The sequence below is a fragment of the Alosa sapidissima genome, chromosome 16 (genome assembly GCF_018492685.1).
Source record: "Alosa sapidissima isolate fAloSap1 chromosome 16, fAloSap1.pri, whole genome shotgun sequence".
NCBI classification, from domain to species: Eukaryota; Metazoa; Chordata; class Actinopteri; order Clupeiformes; family Clupeidae; genus Alosa; species Alosa sapidissima.
In genome coordinates, this window is record NC_055972.1 from 31994396 (window position 1) to 32015202 (window position 20807).

General features: G+C 39.5%; 1 protein-coding gene across 1 annotated transcript in view; it reads left to right on the forward strand.

Annotated features, from left to right (window-relative positions):
* Positions 1 to 20807, forward strand: part of efemp1 (EGF containing fibulin extracellular matrix protein 1) — a 62702-nt gene that overhangs the window by 31092 nt on the left and 10803 nt on the right. The window contains exons 5-9 of the mRNA XM_042066052.1: positions 9047 to 9169; positions 9811 to 9930; positions 11267 to 11386; positions 11508 to 11627; positions 14772 to 14895. Coding sequence (XP_041921986.1) covers positions 9047 to 9169; positions 9811 to 9930; positions 11267 to 11386; positions 11508 to 11627; positions 14772 to 14895 — 607 coding nt within the window. The remainder of the gene's footprint in view (positions 1 to 9046; positions 9170 to 9810; positions 9931 to 11266; positions 11387 to 11507; positions 11628 to 14771; positions 14896 to 20807) is intronic.

The following is a 20807-nucleotide window of genomic DNA, read 5'->3' on the forward strand; positions in this document are numbered from 1 at the left end:
GCACAGGCTTACTGTCAGCTGAATGAGTGCGGCATGTTGAAGTGCATGGTTGCTTTTCAATCTTGCACTGTTTTCTTTTGTCTCTTGATTTCATTCTGATTAAAAATTTTAACCGACAAGACTTGTGCCACTTTGCATTGTTTGTAGACAGTGAATCATGAAAGCCTGTGCCCTCATTTAGTCTGCCAAGATCCATTTTCACAAGAATACCAAGTTCTTTGAACTGCAGAAGATCATTAGCTAAAGACACATAACCACCACCAGCAGGTTTCTTGGTACACCTTGCAGGGCATTGCAATGCCTCACTAGTGTCTAACTGACCCAGAGGTCCCAATTAGTTTTTGATTTGGGTTGCTTGCAGCATGTGACGTTTTGCCATGATTGGTGTATTTTTAAATCACGTTAGAGAAAGGGAGAGCAGCATACAGATTTTTAGGGTCCCAAGCGGGGGAACCTCCCAAAACACTCCCAGGCCACACCTCTTGCCCCACCCTGCACTCCAGAAACGTGGGAAAATAATGGGATACACACAGAACACCATGAAGAGGACCTGTACATTTTGCGTTTAGATTTTCCAAAATGTTGGACTTTTTTATAGTGACTGACTGAACTCCATGACGTTGACCTCTAATATTGAGACCAATGACCTTGACTGTACTCCATGATGTTGACCTCTAATATTGAGACCAATGTTATAAATAAGCTTCTAGAGCCTAGAAACAAGGAAATGCATGTTTAGTTTACATTTCTATTGCATTTAGATGCCAAGATACACCCCTTTAATTTTGTGCTTGGAAATTTCATATCGCAGAGGTCAATGACTTCCAGCTGACCTCAGAGGTCAAACTGAGAATGCCTCCACAAACCTAAATCAAAGCTTATGTAATCAAGAACAAACCCTGAAAGTTTCATGGTTTTGTCATTCTGTGCACAACTGTCATACTTATATACTTATATAGCTCCACTATATATCCCTCGGAATGCCACTGCCTTTGTGCTTTCCATTCTGTCTCAAAACATGTAGCATTTGTGTGTCAGAAAATTGTTATCGCTTGGTAGGATTTGCATCATCTGACCCCTCCACTCTGAAACTCATTTCGGCATATATGGCGACAACGTATGACAATTATGGGAAGGCATTGTCCACAGTTATCATTAAAAATGCCTGCATTTTATTATTACTTGATGCAGATTTGCAGTGATGTCTTCACTTCGGACCAACTATGAAAAAAAATCTGTCTGTTCTACAGACCACACAAAATGTGGCACCTTTTTGAATGTATACAGTGTATAGTGGATGTGTATAGACTCACCTAGGCTGAATGTGCAAAATGTGTCTCCATTTCACTTTTGCAAAATAGTGCTATATCGACTCATCTGAAAAAACACCTTACTGTATGTAAACTTTTTTTGCGATATTTGTGAGTTCTTAAAAAAAAAAAAAAAAAATTCACGTTTTAATAGGTTGTTTTTATTTCACAATTTAAATTTCAGTATTTTCAGGGTTAATGGAAACGCACTTAAAGCTGCAGTTGGCAAGATGTTTTGGATCATATTCACTGAAACCAACACTATGTGCCGACAGAACAACATAAATCAGACGGTTTGGGGTTAGGTGCCTTGCTCAAGGGCACTTCAGCCGTTCCTACCAGGGATGGAAATTAACCACCCACCCCCCGCCAAATGCGGGTAGTTTTGTGCACTGGCGGGTGAATTTGGTCAACTTACCAGCCACTGTGGCAGGTAGAGCTAGCATACCACAAATAGTCAGATCCGGTCTAATTTTCATACTTATTGACGGTTAAAAATAAGAAAGTGTCTGTAGGGATTATGTAGCCTAACGTTACCACTACAACTATGTAGCCTAACGTTACCACTACAACTCGTAGTGAGCCGCCACCGCAGCATAGCCTATAGGCACTGGTGCAGCGCTTCACTTTCACTTCACTACCATTAGAAAACTGTCACTATGCTTTCATGTGCCACTGTTAGATTATTTCACTGCATAGACATAAATCTAGTGAGATCTGTGGATCTGCGTTATATCTTTACAGGCTAATATTCTCACGTAAATAGTTCTCTTTTGAATTGGCCCGTATAGCTATTTTAATCCGGCCCGCGACACGCTGCTATTTAGACCTATGAGGCAGACAGACGGACATCTCCACACCCATTCGTTGTGGTGGAATATCTCACAAACTTTTCATTCAAGAAATTACAAACCAAATTCAATCAGAATAAACAGCTGAACTTACCGAACACAAAGGTGTAAAGCATTCCCTTATACAAGTTATAGCCGTTCCAGAGTAATCCGGTTTTGAAATTGCAAATTTGGCAAACTTTTGCCAACTTAAAAAAAGTGTTCGCCAACAGCAACATCCATCTTCTTTGTTTTCAAGTAGCAGGGCATTCACACTAAACCGTCGCAACTCTGCCATCATTATGTTAAGCCCGCCTACCGACTCTATACATGATGTGATTGGCCTGATCGAAGTTTAATTTTTCCAGCTCGCAAGCCAACGGAGAGTTGCTAGACTACCCTGGCAGGAAATTACATTTGCTGTTGTTAGGGTGCGTCTAGATTTCTAGGCTATTAAGATGTAGTAACAGTGCTCACTTGTTTTATATTTGGTGTGTTGAAACCAGTTGTGTAGCAATACAGTTCAAGAAATGATAATTCACAAAAAAAAATCTGTTTTAATCAGATAGGCCCATCACATTTCCATTTACTCTCACATTAAACATGGCACGGTCACCTTTCCTAACTACTGCTATTATGTGCCTGTTTTGATAGATGTTGAAACTCGCAACACAATCTCTCTCTCTTTCTCTGCATGTATGGATGTATGTCTGCTTGCTGTCTTTTTCAGTGTACAGTCAAGTGTGTGTTCATATGTGTGTGTTTGATGGTAAATGCAGTGTTTGACAGTGATTGTATGCACTCCCATCAGACCGTAAAGTTTTTTTCCCACTCCATTGGATTAAAGGAGTAAAAGGATGAGTCACCTCTAGAACTAGTCACTTGCTCCATTACTTTAAACACTCATGTGTGTTTTAAAGGGGTAATCCTCATCCTTAATCCATCCCTCTTCCAATGAATGGGCCACATTTTCTCCTATGTTCTCATCTAACTTTTCCTATACACTTAATGAACTACTACCATAGAGTGTTTCCTGGATCTTTAGCCCATATTTTCTGGTCCTCCAGGGTTAGAACATGAGCATGAAACCTCACAAGTTTGCCTGAAGGATTATAAATGAAATGAAATGCTGAACTGAAACCGCACATGGTCAATTTAAAACAGTGCTGCAACAATTCTGTTTGAAATCTGCAAGTGATACTCAACCATTATTTGTTTTTGACAGCACACACCATAGAAATAAATGCCTGGTAACCAGGTAAGAACATTGTATTTATTGAAAGGCATATTGTTAAGTGTGAGTATTTCATTTTTTAGCAGAGAACAGTAATACATTTCGTAAGCAGATATGTAATGGAAGAAAAGCCTGTGTAAGAAATGAGTCAGCACAATTATGGAACAGAGTAGCAGTTGTTTGAGAAGAAAAAAAGTTTTAAAAGTCACATGAAAAGACCAATTTTCTTTAGTAACTTCATCCTGCAAAAAGCTAACCAAATGAGAAGTTTGCTTGTGTGAATTCCCAACACATTCGTCTTCACTGAGACCCTTTTGAGGGAATTTCCCTCCACAGCAACTGCTTAACATGCTGTATTTAGTGCTTAGAGTTTGCACTTGGTTTGCAGAGTTTGGTTTGTCTTCATAGAAATTGTTAATGAAGAAACCTCAGGGTATCAAATGGTGCTTACTGCATGCTTACTCACCGTTCTACAGAGGAAATCTGGAGGCCAAACCAAAGCAGTGGGCACTGAGGGGCAGTACCCAAATGAGGGAGTAAAACTGAATACTGTGAGTCATCATGGCTTTCACTTGGCCAGTGTAAAGTTAAGTTAAACAAAGGCTGAGTGTGTGAGTTCTGAGTGCTGATTTCCACTCCAGCTGAGACAGGCTGTTGATAGGAGAGATTGCCACTGTATGATCCGTGATGCTAAGCTCAGTTATAGTCATTTCTTTTCCCAAGGTGGTTTTGGCACTACAGCATTGTAGATGCTCATGAATGACTATTTGTAGAATATGTGCTGATGAGATCACTTATTATTTTTCACTGTGGTGAAGTCACTTCCCTTTTGAAAAATAAGATTGTTTAGCTGGATAGTCAGATCACCAACCAACGCTGGTAAAACATGGCAGATGTATATTTATAATATCATTATGCATTCTTTCACAAATTTAAAGATGATATACAGTAGAATGGATGAATGGAGTATTTTGCCTTGTTCTCTGATGTTAACATAGATTAGAAAGTATGCAACTTCGGTTTGTCAAAAACATGCTCAGATGCTATTTTACAATCCCGTTTATAACCATAATTAGGCTGGGGAATTAAATGGCCCATTTTAGCAGATATCTATTGCCCCCTTATGCTTATCAGGCATCCACATGAATAATTAAGTGAGCTTTATGTTGATTGACCAAAGAATGCTCACAATAGGCTCCAGTAACTTCTACCTGAATATCCAACTCGAAGTGATAACATAACATGTGGAGGGGGGTGATGATCAGAGGGATGGTTTGTGTCACAGCCTGTTCGTGTCACTCTTTGTTTTTGTTCAGTATACCCCTTGCTTTAGGGTTCATATCAATCCAAAGCTCTACATGTGCATATAAAGGAGGAAACAACCGTGTTTCTGGTTCATGGTATCTTTGTTACTAAACTCTACTTATTCAACAAAGCCAAGGTCAAATTGCTTACATTTTATGTCTGCTTTGAGCTTGTCCATTTATGAAATAAGTCTACATGAGTCTGCATGGGTTAATAATGATATTTCTGCTATATTTTAATCATGAATCACTGCAATGCAATGCAATTTGCTGAAAATTGAGGAGGACAGAGGAATGTTTAAGGGCAATAGGTTGCAGTTTTGTGGTATAAACTTTGAAATGTACTACTAATTATAATGCCTTTCACACGTGGTCAGGGATGAAGAGTTCCTTTTAATTCCCTTGTTCACAGCCTTTTTGAGAACTGAATAACTTTTCTTTGAATTTCACATGATCTGATATAGATTCATATTGTATTCGTATTGGCACTTACTCCTCTACCCTAATTGTATTCTTGTCTGTGGATCAAAGTGTGTGGAAGCAAAGTTCATAAACCATGCTAGGAATGCAACAGAGACATAGCCATCAAAAGATCTTAGGCCGTAACTGATGACAAATGTGTGTATTTCCATTCAGAATCTCTTTGAAAAGAAATTACAATTTTCCACGAAGGTGCATTTTTTTTATTATTAATGTAGCCGGAATGCTTGAAGTAGATCTTTCCATTTTTTTCTTTGATGGGAATTGATTCACTCAAAGAAGGATTAGATTGATTCTTTATGCCACACATGTAACCAAACATAGACTTGTGATGAAATATAGAAAAATTTGAAGTATTTGGCTGAATTCATTGATGGGTGAGAATGTGACTTGGCAAGCCCATTAGAACAAGACCCATCCTAATGTTTCCTGTTGAGCCAGTGTAAGTTTGGAACGTTTTGTTTTGAACAGCACCTTCAAGAAAAAGGAGATTGGAGTGAACAGGAAATTCCTCAGGATCAGATGTCATCAATGTTTATCTCTCCAAAAACATCCATTAGAAGAGGGTGAAAAGACACACTGACACAAAACATAGTTTTTATACCATATGAGAGAGTTTTTCTTTTCACTTTTAGATTATGGTCTGGTTAGGTAAAGAACAAAGCCTTACATAGTAGGCTACAACACAAAGCAATTGATCAGATTTGTATGAAAGCAAAAAATTATCAAAGTCAAAGTCAAAGTCAAAGTCAATTATCATACAACATCTGGATACAAAGACTGACAGTGACAATAAGCATGTTGCTACTATTGAGCTGGTTAATATAGGTGCAGTTGCATTAAGTGAGACCAGAGATAGCTACCTTATATCAATCATAATCAGTGTATTATACTTGCACTGTACAATTCAATACACTGGTAAAATAACCTGGACTGGAATCCTCTTTTCAGTCATAGAAAATGCAGCGAGTGCTAGTGTCTGTTGCACTTTTGCTTGTGTTCTCTCTGGTGGGAAATTATCTTGACCTCTTAACTGGAGCAAAATCAATAGGTTGAAAGACAATAGATTAAAACAGATTTGTCCATGTGAGTGTTTAATGCTGCTGTTACAATTAAGCCAACATTTTTCTGTTGTCCAGCTGCTTCCTGCCCCCTGTGTGTTAAGCTGTTGATCTTTCCATTGACGCCATCATGGAAATGCTCCTAGCTCACAGAGCTGACATTTCTTACATCAAAATGCTGCTCACAGATGATTAGGCAATGCATCATCCTCGGCTCCCCTGTCCAGATATACTCAATGCACCATGCAAGTTCTATGTAAACTGCATGTATTGCTCTTTTCCTATGGCTGCTATTCTTGTCATGCACCCTTGTGTGCTTATGGTCTGCAATATGCTGCCTAATTCACATCACTACAACACTAGTAAGCATCTAGTGTGAAGCGGAAAAGCGGCTCCCCACCACTGTCTCTTCTGGCATTCTTTCTTGCAGCTGAAAGGCTGTGATAACGGGACTGAAATTCCTTGGCCTGTTTCACTTAACTGAATAGTTAATCAGTTGCTGATGTTTCTTGGGATGAGGGTCAAATGAAATCTGTTGTTACACAATTACTCTCAACAGACTATTACCCTGGAATTTCTGTACATTTTCCTTAACCATTTTCAATTGTAGGCTATATATTCTTAAACACACATGCTATCACTTTTTCCACTTTTATTCATGCAATACTATTTAATAACTTGGTTCACCATATTAATCCAGATTGCCTTTTCATTCATGCTTCACTTATTCTCTGCACATTTTCTCACATTTACTTTACACTGACCTCAATGAACCAACCATTTGATATTTTTATATATCATTTATTGGTGTTTAAGACCAAACAATTCTCCTTCCATAACTGATAAATGTATGCTGTGATACAGATTAATGGATAATGGATTATTATTTTAAACCCTTTAATCATCCAATGATATGATTCTGGTTGTTCTTTGGATGAGGGCCTGTTTTCCATTACAAAGGCTATGAAAAAAACACCAACTGCCCTGGTGCGGTTATAACGACAAGCTCTATCATGCCTGTAGAAATCCATCTGGGTAATCTTTCATACTGGATTGTAAGGATTTGGTGGGAAACTGGAATATTTGATCCAATTTCTGTCTCTGTGTTCTCTCTCACTTTGTGTTTTATCTGACACATTATGAACACATACAGAATATAGACACAAACTTAGAAATGTATGGACATAAAACATCAGATCTGATGCCAGTCTGGCCTTAGCCTTTCCCAAGTCTACAAAAGAGAACTGCTGAGTAAGATATGAGATTAAATGAGCAGAGAACCTCATCAAACAGGCTTGCTAATGACGAAAAGGTGTTTAATTGTTAGATTTTTTTGTCTGTGAGTCATATGATAGACTCCTTCATTACTTGGATGTGTAGGCAGTCTATTTATTTTATTTACCCTCAGTTATGCACCATGGGATAGTTTTATTTATATGGATGATCTTGAAATCAACATCACCATTAGGTAAGGGACTATATTCTGAAGGAGACAAGGAAGAATGTGTGGTAGAAGTTAAGTCAATGCTAGAGGGAAAGAGAGAGAGAGAGAGGGAGAGAAAGAGAAAGAGAGGGAGGGAGGGAAAGAGAGAGAGAGAGAGAGAGGGAGGGAGGGAAAGAGAGAGAGAGAGAGGGAGGGAGGGAAAGAGAGATAGTCAGGGAGTGTCCTCTTCACTTTTTCCGCACACATTCCCACGGGGGCCTGCTCTGTGGGGCCTGCTTCCCTACCAGCGGCCCTTTCTCTCGCCAAGCGAAAGGTCAGCCCAGGTTTGTAATGTGGAAGTGGAGCTGGGGGCCTCTGCACTTGTTTACTCAGACTACAGGCTCCAGGTGGGGCATGCAGCCAGAGTGACATAATCCTCACGTTGTGTGAGTGCGCTTGCCTCACCATGCTGCCATGAGCAACAAGCCAGAGAGGCTGGCTGCAGCAGCGCAGTGGGAAAGCCTGACTGAGATACATGTTTATTTTTAAAGCCTTTTGTTGCTGCTACACTTGCCATGCCGGCTCATATGAAGGTTTACGATACCATACGTGTTCATTAGTCATGAGGCCTGGTAGAGTCCCTCAACTTGTACCATTTTCAATTCAAACTAAGCATTGTTCATAGAGTTGGAGGTAGAGAGTAACTGCAGTTGGTTGAAAGTAAGTGTAACTTTATTCTGTTCTACGAGTTAGCAACATTGACATATGTGTTAAAATCAGTGGAGTTTAAAATGTCACAGGTTTTGTAAAAAATACTTTACTATTCTGAGAGGTAGTTCTCCGTCTCTCCTGGACTCTGCAAATAAATGCAAGGTTGGCATTCACATCTGCCATACTGTGCATGCACATTGCACACACTCCCTGTCAAACTGAAGGGAGGACGGTTCAAATGGCTGGTGGAGTCTGCAGAATCATATAGAGGAAATGAAAAAGGCATATAGTAGAGCCGAGGTGGTTAGCGGATGTTTCTTGTGAGACATGTTTCCTACTTAACTCCACAGTCTCTGGAAAGGATGTAGTCAGTCCTAATTGCCTGCCCAGCATGTGCACACCACAGTAGGCTTTTGGAGAAGAGTCAACCAGTCTTGATCTGTATCTTGTCTCCACACTATGGTGGCTATTGCAGATATGTGTATCAGATAGCAAGAAAAACTAGAATAGAAAGTCCTATGTTTTTGTTCTTCTTTGGTTCTTTGTACACGCTAGTCAAGTTGTTAACTTAGTATAGCTTAGTCTTTAGTTATAGACTTTCATGATGCAATCCAACTTAGATTTAGATTTTAGAGATTGGTGAAGGGAATCATTTGGAACCACAATGAATAAGTTGACCCTGTATCATTTCAGATATTGATGAATGTACAACTGGCTCCCACACCTGCAGTGCAGATCAGACCTGCTACAACACCAGAGGCTCCTTCAGTTGTCAGTGCCAGCCGGGATACCAAAAGAGTGGGGACCAATGTGTGGGTGTGTATGTTGAATACTTCCTCCCTTCAAAGCTCAGAAATCGGTATTCTAGTCTCAATATTATCCACTCTTAAAACTTTTTTGAGGTTTTGTCTTTTTAAGAAGGCAATTGAAGTTCTTATTTTACTGTCCAAAATGATCAACTTGTCTATTTTCTTAGTTTGTATTGTATTGGTTAATTGGGCTCTATAGAAAGAAATAAACCCCTTTTGGACTGCATTTCTCAAACAACTTTGTCTAACCACAAACAACTGATCACTATCAACTATCAATCAACCAAAACATATATTTTATAAAATATAAAGTCACTATAGAATTTTGACAAAGAGTTGAGTCAGTAGTTTAGCTGACAATGTAAGTTTTAAAAATCATCAAAGGACATCTAAGTTGTGTTTTATTGAACACCTTCATGTATGGTTTACATGAGCTTGGGCTCATCAGTAAAGTATCACAGTACTAAATTGTCTTACAAAGTGCTTTCATTTGGAGTAGCATTATAATGCCGTTTTGTTGCCTCCACACTTAGGCTGCTATCAGCCACTTGTTTTTTAAAATCGTCAAAGGTTAACCAAGGACATATTGTTTTCCTTTGTGTATTGATGTGAGTGTGTGTATGCGTTTGTGTTCGCATTTTCCTGCAGATAGAGATGAGTGTCTCATATCCCACTACTGCATGCACAGATGTGTCAACACTGTTGGCTCCTACTACTGTCAGTGTGACATTGGCTATAAGCTGTCCAGCAACAACCACAGCTGTGTGGGTGAGTGGTCTGGCTTATCCTGTTGTATACAGCTGCATCCCCAGAAGATCTTCCTAATAGTTTGTCACAGGATGGTTTCTATTTGTGTGTGTTTGCCTGTGTGTTGATATGTCAGCACACTTGTGTGTGTTTGTGTACAGTATGTGTTTATTTCAATACATCAGCCTTTTTATTCCTGCCAGTGGTCTCATTTGACTGCTCTGGTCATGCATCCTGTTGAGAACAGGAGCAGCTGGTCACAATCAACTCACAAGAGCAGTGTTGAAGTTGTCAGTGGGTTTTATATGGTTTGTTTACTCCCAGTAGACATCTGTGTCCTGGTCCCCATCCTTCTTTGGGATTTCTCAATCACACCATTCTGAGTGAAACTGCATTGCAATCATTTTGCTCTTATTAGCGTAGATGTAGGTAGACTACTATTGTTTTACACTGTGAAACTCATTGTCCAGGCATGTTCCCTTCCTGTTCAGATTCAAAAACACCCTCTGGTATTTGCTGACAGCCTAATTTAAAAGGGCAAAGAAAAATGCTAGTTATATATATATATATATATATATATGCATTCAGAACTTTTTTGGTTAGATCGAACAAGGTATTAGAAACATTCCTCAGATTTTGGTCCATATTCACATAATAGCATCATGCAGTTGCTGCACATTTGTCGGCTGGATGTTCATGATGCGAATCTCCTGTTCCACCACATCCCAAAAGTGCTCTATTAGATTGAGATCTGGTGACTGTGGTGGCCATTTGAGTACAGTGAACTCATTGTCTTATTTAAGAAACCAATTTGAGATAATTCAGGCTTTGTGACATTGTGCGTTATCCTGCTGGAAGTAGCCATCAGAAGATGGGTATACTGTGGTCATAAAAGTATGAACATGGTCAACAACAACAATTTTAACGATACTCAATTGGTAATAAGAGGCCTAAAGTGTGCCAAGAAAATATCCCCTACCCTACCATTGCACCATGACCATCAGCCTAAACCGTTGATATAAGGCACAATGGATCAGGCCCATCAGCATAGGCCACATTATTCAATGTGCAAAAGTGTTATTTAATAGTAGGAGAGACCATAATCAAGAACATTGTGATTCTGCTGCAATTTGTATATTGGTTAAATAGTCTTTCCCTGACAGCATTTTAAATACAAATGATAGGAAAACGACACATTTTTGCAAGGCTCATTACCAATGTATGAATGATCATCATGTTCTTGGTAGTATACCCACCAAAAAGTGGAAATGTAAAAGCTTGGTGCAAACTATACATAATATAAATTCTGATGTACTCCAATTTAGAAAAAAATAATTGTTGAATCCATGTGTTTCAGATGTTGATGAGTGTGAGGCTGATAATCCCTGTGAGCACCAATGCTACAATCTCATGGGCTCATTCATATGCCAGTGTAATCAGGGCTATGAGCTGGCAACAGACTCTGTCAACTGTGCAGGTATATAATTCTTGACTTGACATTTTCATGCATATATACTGTTTATGTTGTTTTTTTATGTAATGTTTATATTTGTGCTTTATGCATGTGTATGTGTTTGTTCACTTCTCTTCCTTTCCAGACATTGACGAGTGTGCCTTCTCCAGCTACATGTGTCAGTATTTGTGCCTCAATAGCCCAGGCGGATATTCCTGCACCTGCCCGGATGGATATCAGCTGCAGGGAACAAGAATGTGCCAAGGTATTGTGTTCCCTAAAATATATGCCCATTGTGCTCAATCACTCTCCACTGAACCCAGCCCAACAGTCCCCTTCTTACCGTGTAGAATCTAATCAGTCAGCCACCCAGATACAGTGGCATGCAAATATTTGGAACCATTGGTCAAAAGACAAGTATAGCTAACCTGATGATCTGATTTCCATAAAGTTAAAAATGAGACGTTTCTTTTGATATTTTAAGTAAGATAAATGTATTTGTACAAAATGTTCCATATTTACAGTTTTAAAATAACAAAAAGTTTGGGAAACCTGCATGGTCAGAACTTAGAAACACCCCCTCCAAATATACCTGTGCTCATTGTGGCCAAAACGCTCCATTTTAACTACAGACCACAGCACCTGATTACAAAATGCAGCAGACTTGATCAGATGTTTCTTGCAAGCTTTTAACACTGTGGTGAGGACGTACTGTAGGGAAGATTTCTTCCATAAAGATCATCAGTAGAATAGACCACCACCCCCTCAGAATCTGCCAAATCTTATTGAGGGTTTTTTGGGGAGCTTTTATTTGCTTTTCCAGCAATCCTACAAGTATTTCTTGCTAAAATGTTCTTGTTCTTCCAGAGCTTACTGTACATCAAGCTCTATCTTCTTGCCTACTCCTGCTTTGTGGACATAAATGATAAATTAATTGTCAGAGTTCTGTCAACTTTTTTGAACAATCCCATGTATACTTTATCCAAATAAGAATCCATGTTTAATAGTATTATATCCACTAGTGGGAATGTCAGGGTCTAAGCAGAAATTGTGTCCTCTAAAGACAGAAGAATTTCACAGAATTTGTAGTGCATCCAAAGACTGCATGACAACACAAGAAAAGCTAAGCATTGTGGCTTTCATGGAACACAAATTGTTAGCAATTTGTCTACTAGCTAGCATTTTCATTGTTCCTCATACATTTATCTTCCATTTTCAATGGATAGCTTACATTTATTATCTAATGCAATAAATATAAACTGTAGAGATGCAACTTGGTCATTAAAATGATTACAAATGGGATTTTTTTTCCAGGTTTTTTTTTTTTTTCTCTCCCCGCTTCTTTGGCGGCCCTCAGTTAATGTAGGGTTCCTGAATTGGCCCTCACCAATCAAAACTTTGAGAACCTCTGATCTAAGTGGTCACAAGGAAACAGGCTATTCCAAGCTGTGTTGTATAGCGGAAAGCTAATTATAACACTGAGTATATTTACATGGACATTCATATTCCGAGTATTGACCTTATTTAGAATAAGATTAGAATATTGCGAATATGGTGTTTACATGAGTCGTTAACAGAATATTCCTGTTTACATGTGACACAGCATATTCTGATTAATAATAATGACTTTGTCAAAGTTCTAAACGTTCCTTCCCTGAATGTTTCCATAGTAACCTTATCACTACCTAAGCTATACTGTCACTTATGTTGCTACTATGCTGTCTTACATGTTTCCTCCTCGCCCCAAAATGTAGCCTACCTTCTTCTTCATTCCCGACATCTTTTCTGAAGCTCCTTTATAAATAACTTTAAAAACGTTGCTGCCAGTAGGCCGCGACATAAGACATACCATGTGCTGTCAAACTGTTTGTTGTTATTTGCCATAATGTTGTGCTTAATTGTCGCGAAATACTGTGAATATTCCAATAGAATGTCATTGCGAATAAGGTGTTTACATGTCTAGAACGTACCTCAGTATTGCGAGTAAGATTGGAATACTCCATAGCTTACCTCGGTTATTGCTTATTAAGTGTGCTGAAAGCAGCACTTATTGATATCCGTCACGCAAGCGGTACATGATCCTTGGACCAAGCCTCACAAAAGTTACAAGAAGGATTTTTGATTTTTGGAAGCGTTTGCCAGTCACAGCCAAACGAAATTGGCGGCATAGCCGGCAAACAGGAAGTAGGTAATATCTCAGGAACGCTTTCACTTATCGAAACCAAACTTGGTACATAAACTCAGGACTCCATTGTGAGGATGCAAAAGAAATCTGGTTTGACCCCTAGGGGGCGCTGCAATTAGCTAAGGGGTTTTGGACATTGCGTTCATGCATGTAACTTTTGACCCATAGGCCAGATTTAAAAAAGATGAGGTACTGCTAGAATCCTTGGATCAAGCCTATTTCGTCAATTTGGACCTCGGTGGATTTCAGCCATATTTTTGATTTTAGTGAAAGCGAAACTAAAGTTTCACAGGTCACAAATTTTATGCCTCACAAAAGTTGCAGAAAGGATTTTTGATTTTTGAAAGCGTTTACCCATTACAGCCAATCAAAATCGGTCGTGAAGCCGCCAAGCAGGAAATGAGTTCATATCTCAGCAATGCTTTCATGTATAGAAACCAAACTTGGTACATGGACTCAGGACCCCATCCTGAGGATGCACAATAAATTTGGTGTCTTTTGACCACTAGGGGGGCCCTATAACCACAGGAAGTAGGCTCATATTTCAATTCAATTTCAATTTAATTTCACTTATAGAGCGCCAAAACATTACACATGTCTCACGGCGTTTTACAGAGTGTAAAACATTCAGAGAGAGCCCATGTGTGACAGGGGCGAGGAAAAACTCATACATATCTCAGCAACGCTTTCACATATAGAAACCAAACTTGGTACATGGACTTGGGACCCCATCCCGAGGACACACAATAAATTTGGTGACATTCGACCACTAGGGAGGCGCTAGAGTTAAAGGAAGTTAGCTCACATCTAAGCAACACTCTCATTTCTCAAAACAAAACTTGGTACAGGGACTCGGGACTCCATTGTGAGGGCACATATAATTTGGTGCCCTTTGACCTAGGGCTCGCCGCAACTAGCAAAAATGTGTTTTGGTGTTTCGGATGTACGTTAATGCACTTTGACCTGTACGCCCGATTTTTAAAAAAGGATTTCTTGGATCAAGTCTAGTCCAACGCACCATATTTCATTATCTGCTCCCAGTGGTGAATCGCACCTGAGCAAGCACACTTTCGCAGTTCCTCTGAAATGCATTCTAGTTCTGAATATGAGCTTATTGCGGTTTTCTTATTTTGAATATTGTCTTAACCTGGTTAATATCAGAATATTAATGTCCATGTAAACGTACTTAATGTGAGTGTCTCTTCTTTTCTGACCATCCCACAGACATCAATGAGTGTGAAACAGGTCATACTTGCACAGAGGATGAGATGTGTTGGAATTACTATGGAGGCTTCCGTTGCTACCCCAGAAATCCTTGCCAGGAGCCGTATGTGAGGACCTCAGAAAGGTAAGTCCTCCCCAGTGTATTCCACAGTGCCCACAAGTGTCCTTTTTGTTATGTCAATTTCAAAATCTTACCAATACATTTGTGGCTGAATTTGTTGGTACCCCTACAGATTATTAAAAGGATGTTTATTTTCATTTACAAAGCTGTGTGCATTTGGTATGTAATACCAAGCAAAGAAAGCAAGGAATAAAGAAAAGGAAGTTTGAAAAGGGATAAAAAAACTGTGTGAAATAAATTTGTCATAGTGATGCTTAAAACGGTTAATGGTTTCACCTTAATTAGTAGTACAGATGTATTTTATATTGTATTCAGTCTTTCAGCCTATTTAAATGGAGAAAAGTAGTCACTCTGCAGTTTGGTGTGCACCTAAATGAACATGGACCAGATAAATCAAAGGAAAGAATTAGAAAGAAAATCAGAAAGAAAAGGATAGACTAGCATAGATTATTAAAGATAAAGGCTATCAGAATATCTGCAAGCAGTTTGATGTTCTGGTAAAGGACAATTTACTCCAGATTACTGAACAGAAGGAGAAGGCAAATTAGAAGGCAAAGAGCCAAAGAAAACTTCCAAGGTGAACTCCAAGTTCAAGGTACATCAGTGTCTGATCACACGACTCGAGTCAGACTCAGTCACGATTTTGATGACTTCAGACTCAACTTGACAAAATTAGAAATGACTTGCAGCTCGACTTGGACTTGGACTGCGGCATGGGTATCTTATAACTATTTTCTCCCCATACCAACTTCAGCAGCCTCAAGTTCACTGTTAACGTTACATCTGCAACGCAGCCTTATTTTGCATGGAATGCAGGGTCTCTTATCTAGTATGAGAACGGAAAAGGGATGAGCATCACTGAACATTCTCCCATTTGTCTTCTGACTAGGTAGATCCTGTGATATTGGGATCGATACTCTGATCCTGTGATGTGGTTTGTTATAAAGGATAGCCTAAACAATTTCATTTGCTCCACGGAGCTAACCGAAACTATCACAGAATCATCATCAATGACTCATGGCATTTCAAACTTACACCCATATCACCGTTGTGTTTTTGCTAAATAAAATACAAGATATGTGAAGGTAAAAAACTGTTTATTCACCTGGTGTTGAGTAGGCCTTTCTGACATTAAAATGCTTGTTGGAATGCATAGGTAGGTATTTGTTAGGCTAACTCCTGCATGCATGTCTTTCAAACTCCTGCATAACATGTAGGCTATCTGAAGGCTACTTGGACAGGAGTGACATGAAGGTTGGGATTAATTTGTGAGTAATTTGAGTGCAGTGCAAAGGATTCAGAAATAACTATGGTGGTGCATCCTGATATGGGCGATATGCACACTTGCAGGGAAAACATCAGAGTATTTGTTAGCTTTCATTTTTGCCAAACGGTTTTCAGAGGTTAGAAGGAGGAGGAGGGGGCAGGGGATAGCTACACGTCTCCCTACTGGAGCGGGGAATAGCGCACAACTAACGCAATTAATGGGCTATAAAGTCAATCACACCACGAATTGCCTCCAAAATACACATTTCATTGCTTAGCAAGGAGGATTACTGTTAATTTGATCATCTCAAATTAACAAATTTAACATGACAGTCTAACATGACAGTTCCCCTGTTACTCCTATCCCTGCTCATTTTTGTTGTGTGTAGGCCTATTGTATTCTAGTTTGCTATTGCCCAATTTGCCAACAATAAACAATAATTATTGAAATATACAATTTTAATATGATGAATGGAAACATTATGACATGTTGTAAAAGTTATTCACTCACGCATCCAAAATAGTCATCTACACACTTCACTCCCTAACTCAGACACACGCTTCTAACTGCTGAGTTGGAAGCCTGGGCTTTTAGCTCAGTGATTAGAGCGTTCGATTCCCATGCTGGTGTGTGTTGAGGTGGCGGGTTCGAGGCCTGAGAGCGGTGAACAAACTGACCTTTGTGACATTTGCCTTTGGGATCGTGATTATAAGTGTTTTAAAACTTTTCAAATTGTAAAGTATGAAATATTGATGAGGATGATATTGAAAGCTTGATTGATGACATATTAATATGCGGTTGCTTAATACTACAGTGACTGGTTTAAGACTTGGACTTGGACTTGGCTTGGGTAAGACTTGACTTGGACTTACTTGAGACATCTCTGTCTTGACTTGGGACTTGACTTGGACATCAGCACTAAGACTTTTTTTACTTGCCAAACAGTGACTTTGTCCCATCTCTGGATTCTACTATTGAAAGAATAAACTAAAAAAAGCCCACTAAAAATGCATATGGTTAAGTCACAATCATTCTGGAGAAATGTCCTTTGGACTGATAAGACGAAAGTCACATCAGCTCTATGCTCACAAACAACAAAATTAACATTTCCAAGAAAAGAACACCACACATTTTGAAAATTTGAGGATGTTTTCATGCTGCTTTGCTTTATCTGGCCCGCAGTGCCTTGAATCTGTTCAGGGTACTATGAAATCTTAAGACTTGAAGGCATTCTGGAGTGAAACATACCGCCCAGTGTCAGGGAGCTCAGTCTCAATCGCAGGTCATGGGTCCCCCAAAAGTATGATGATCCAAAACACACAGCTAAAAGCACCCAAGTATGGTTAAGGAACAAACAGTGGAGCAAAAGCAACTGGGAAGTGGGAGAAATCTAGAGTCAAGGGGTTGGGGTTATGTTACACCTGAACTGGAGATTCCCACCTTGAAGTGGGAGTTTTGCGAGAGCTCCCAGGAGCATGTTCGTTTTTCTTCAGTAATTTTGTGTCAACGATTCCCGGGACACTGAAAGACCACGGTGCATGAAACTTGGTGGGCATTTAGCCCCACAAGGATGACACGGAACCATTGTTTTTCGTTTTGATCTGTTACCGTAGGGCCTAGGAGGACCACATTTTTTTGTATGTTGGTCTTAAGGGGCCATATCAACCCATCCCATAACCACTCATTTGATGTATAGTGACACCTAGTTAAAAATGAAAAAGCAAAAATGAGGTGTTGTAATTGCAGGTATCCCTGGCTGACATGGTCAAAACGGCACGAAATTGAAAGTGTAGGATCAGTATGACACCCTCTGAATGCATGCCAAAGTTTTGGGAATTCCGTTCATGGGGGGCCATACAATAAATTCATTTATGTGTACATTTAGTCACTGTACACCAACTGGCCTGTAGATGGCCGTTTTTTCTGTGAATATCACGTGAATCATAGGGCCTAGGATGATACATTTTTTATGTATGTTGGTCTCCAGGGGACACTCATTTGATGTATAGCGCCACCTAATTGATTTGATGTATAGTGCCACCTAATTGAAAATGAAAAAGCAAAAACGAGGCATTGTAATCGCAGGTATCTTTGACTGACAGGTTCAAAACTGCATGGAATTTGAAGGGTAGGATCAGCATGACACCCTCTGAATGCATACATACTAACAGCGCATCGTCATAAAGAGAAATTTTTCTGCATCACACCCCTTTAGTGGAAAGCAAGCAAGCATTATATCATTGATTCCAATGGGAAATACAGCTAGTAGTCACACGTTACATCTAGTTATTAATTCACAGGACATTCAATCCTTTTACTAACACAACGGTTATGAAGAAATATGTATGTAACTGACTCATGCCGAAACTATGTACATTAACAACCTAATTTGTTTCCAATACCCCAATGTTAAGGATGAATTTAGCTTGTAGCTAACACTCACCATAATCTCCAATGTACAATGGTAAGCTTGCTAGCTAGCTAACTGTGGAACTTCAGTATACATAGCCTTGTTGAAATACGTTCATTTTACAAGTGATACAATTAAGGTGTTTAGTTGATGTTATGACATGTAAAGTTAAGCTTAACGAACTTAGTTAAACAGTCAGCCACGGGTAGCTTGACTGTGACTACATTTGTGACACTCCTGTTAGTAAACTGGAAAGAGCAAAAAATAGGAATGTAATGGTCACCTTAATCCAGGGGTGGGCAAACTTTTTGCCTCAAGGGCCACATTGGGTTTTGAAAATTGGCCGGCGGGCCGCACAACAAACTGACACACACATAAAAAAGTACATTTTTATAGCCTATCATTTAGTATCAGGTTTTTATAGCCTATCATTTAGTATCAGTAGAGGTTTCTTTTTGTGATTGAGTAGTATCGATGATTGCATTTGTTTCGCTCAAATAGTAGTGGAAACTATTTGCAGAGACTTGCGAACCTGGTGAGAACCTGTTGTGGGTAGCTTCTACGCTAGCCTACGTCTGACTTGTAGGCTACTCTGTAGTAGCCTAGGTCTGTGATTGTGACAGGCATGGTTTTGTGGGTAGACGTTGTTTACTGGACTGTAAACTGGCTAGGCGTCTGAGTTTTGATTTGTTTATGTAAGCTGACATAAAATAACATGCTGTTCACTTTAAGTAAATAAATGCACGGATGTGCCGCTTGTAGCAACCATAGATTTTAGGGTTCATTTATGCTAGTTACAGTATGTGCTTGTTATGTTATGCTATGCTAGTACTGTATCGCAGCTTCTACGATGATAATACATTGCAGAAATGAGTGTAGTCTCAGGTGATCAGTGTAGTCCCCTAGCCTACTCCCTCCGCACAACCTATCAAGAGTGTGTTAGTTGGTTAACTGCTGTTTATTGGGCGTTCCAGTGTTTCGGCTCGGATTTCCCTCAGCGAGCGCATTGCGATCTCCAACATCTCGCTTTAATGACAGCATTTGGACGTGATACTGTATATCTGTTATTTTGGATGAGATGTCCCAGGTTAATTTCCTGGCAGCAGACACTCTCCATGTGTGCCATGTCAGTGAACATAGGGACACAACCTCCACATAAGCACCACCGATTGTTTTCTGTGCGCTCAGATACACCTCTCTCTCATTTCTCCTCCATAGTCAGGCTCTGTGGGGGGCACTAAAAGTCCCACTGTTCTTACTGGCTCAAAAGCATAGGCAATTGGATGCCTGTCCTCATTGGTGGGTCTATCCCATTCGTCCATATCCATTTTGTTGAGGCAGTAAGCTAACTGTGAGTCTATGACAGCCGCTATGTAAACAGCATAGAATGTTGTACCAACCATTCTTGTGATGTCATCATTTTCTGAAAACAAAGATGGCGGCCCACAGCTGAAATGAATGCAACTTGTTTGTGCTTGATTCTAAATAACGGGTCATATTTCTGACTTTATTTGTATTTATGGTATATTTAAATATTTAACTAGTGCTATAGACATCTGTTTTATTTGACTGCTTCATTTCCACTTTAAGGTTAGGGGTGTGAGGATTTACACGGGCAACTAGCACGCTAGCTCAGTTTGCCTCCGTTACAAACACATGATAAGACCTAGTCCAGACCTAAATCCCATTCAACATCTCTGGAAAGAGTTTAAACATGCAGTCTGTGGAAGCGTTAAAGCTGAAATGGCTGCAGAAGTTTGCTCAGGAAGAGTCAAAATTGAAAGTCTAACATGCAAAAAGTGATGAATGCTAATTAAAGTGTAACTCTGGAGTAAAAACAACCTAGGGTCTATTTACGGTAGTAAATAACTCCAAACTTTTGATTGATTAATTATGTTAATCGGTGGCGTTTTGAGCAAGACTGTTTATTTGCATTATCACTGAATGGGTTTATACTGTGCTGATGCTAACCGGGCAAGGTGCCACGTTGCTATTTTAGACCACTAACAATGCTTAAAATATAATTACACTTCTGTGGTAGTGTGGTGAGGGTTTCTACAGACAAACCGAAGTATTGAAAACTTTGAAATTATGTACAGAGAAGTTATAACAAGACCTGTATCTGTAGTAGAAAATGCCATGGCTTCCTGATACGGTAACGTCAAATTAGCGGGCACGTTCGATCTTGCAGTGCTGCGCAGATCTGGCTGAATATTTTAATACAAACATGCCTCACGT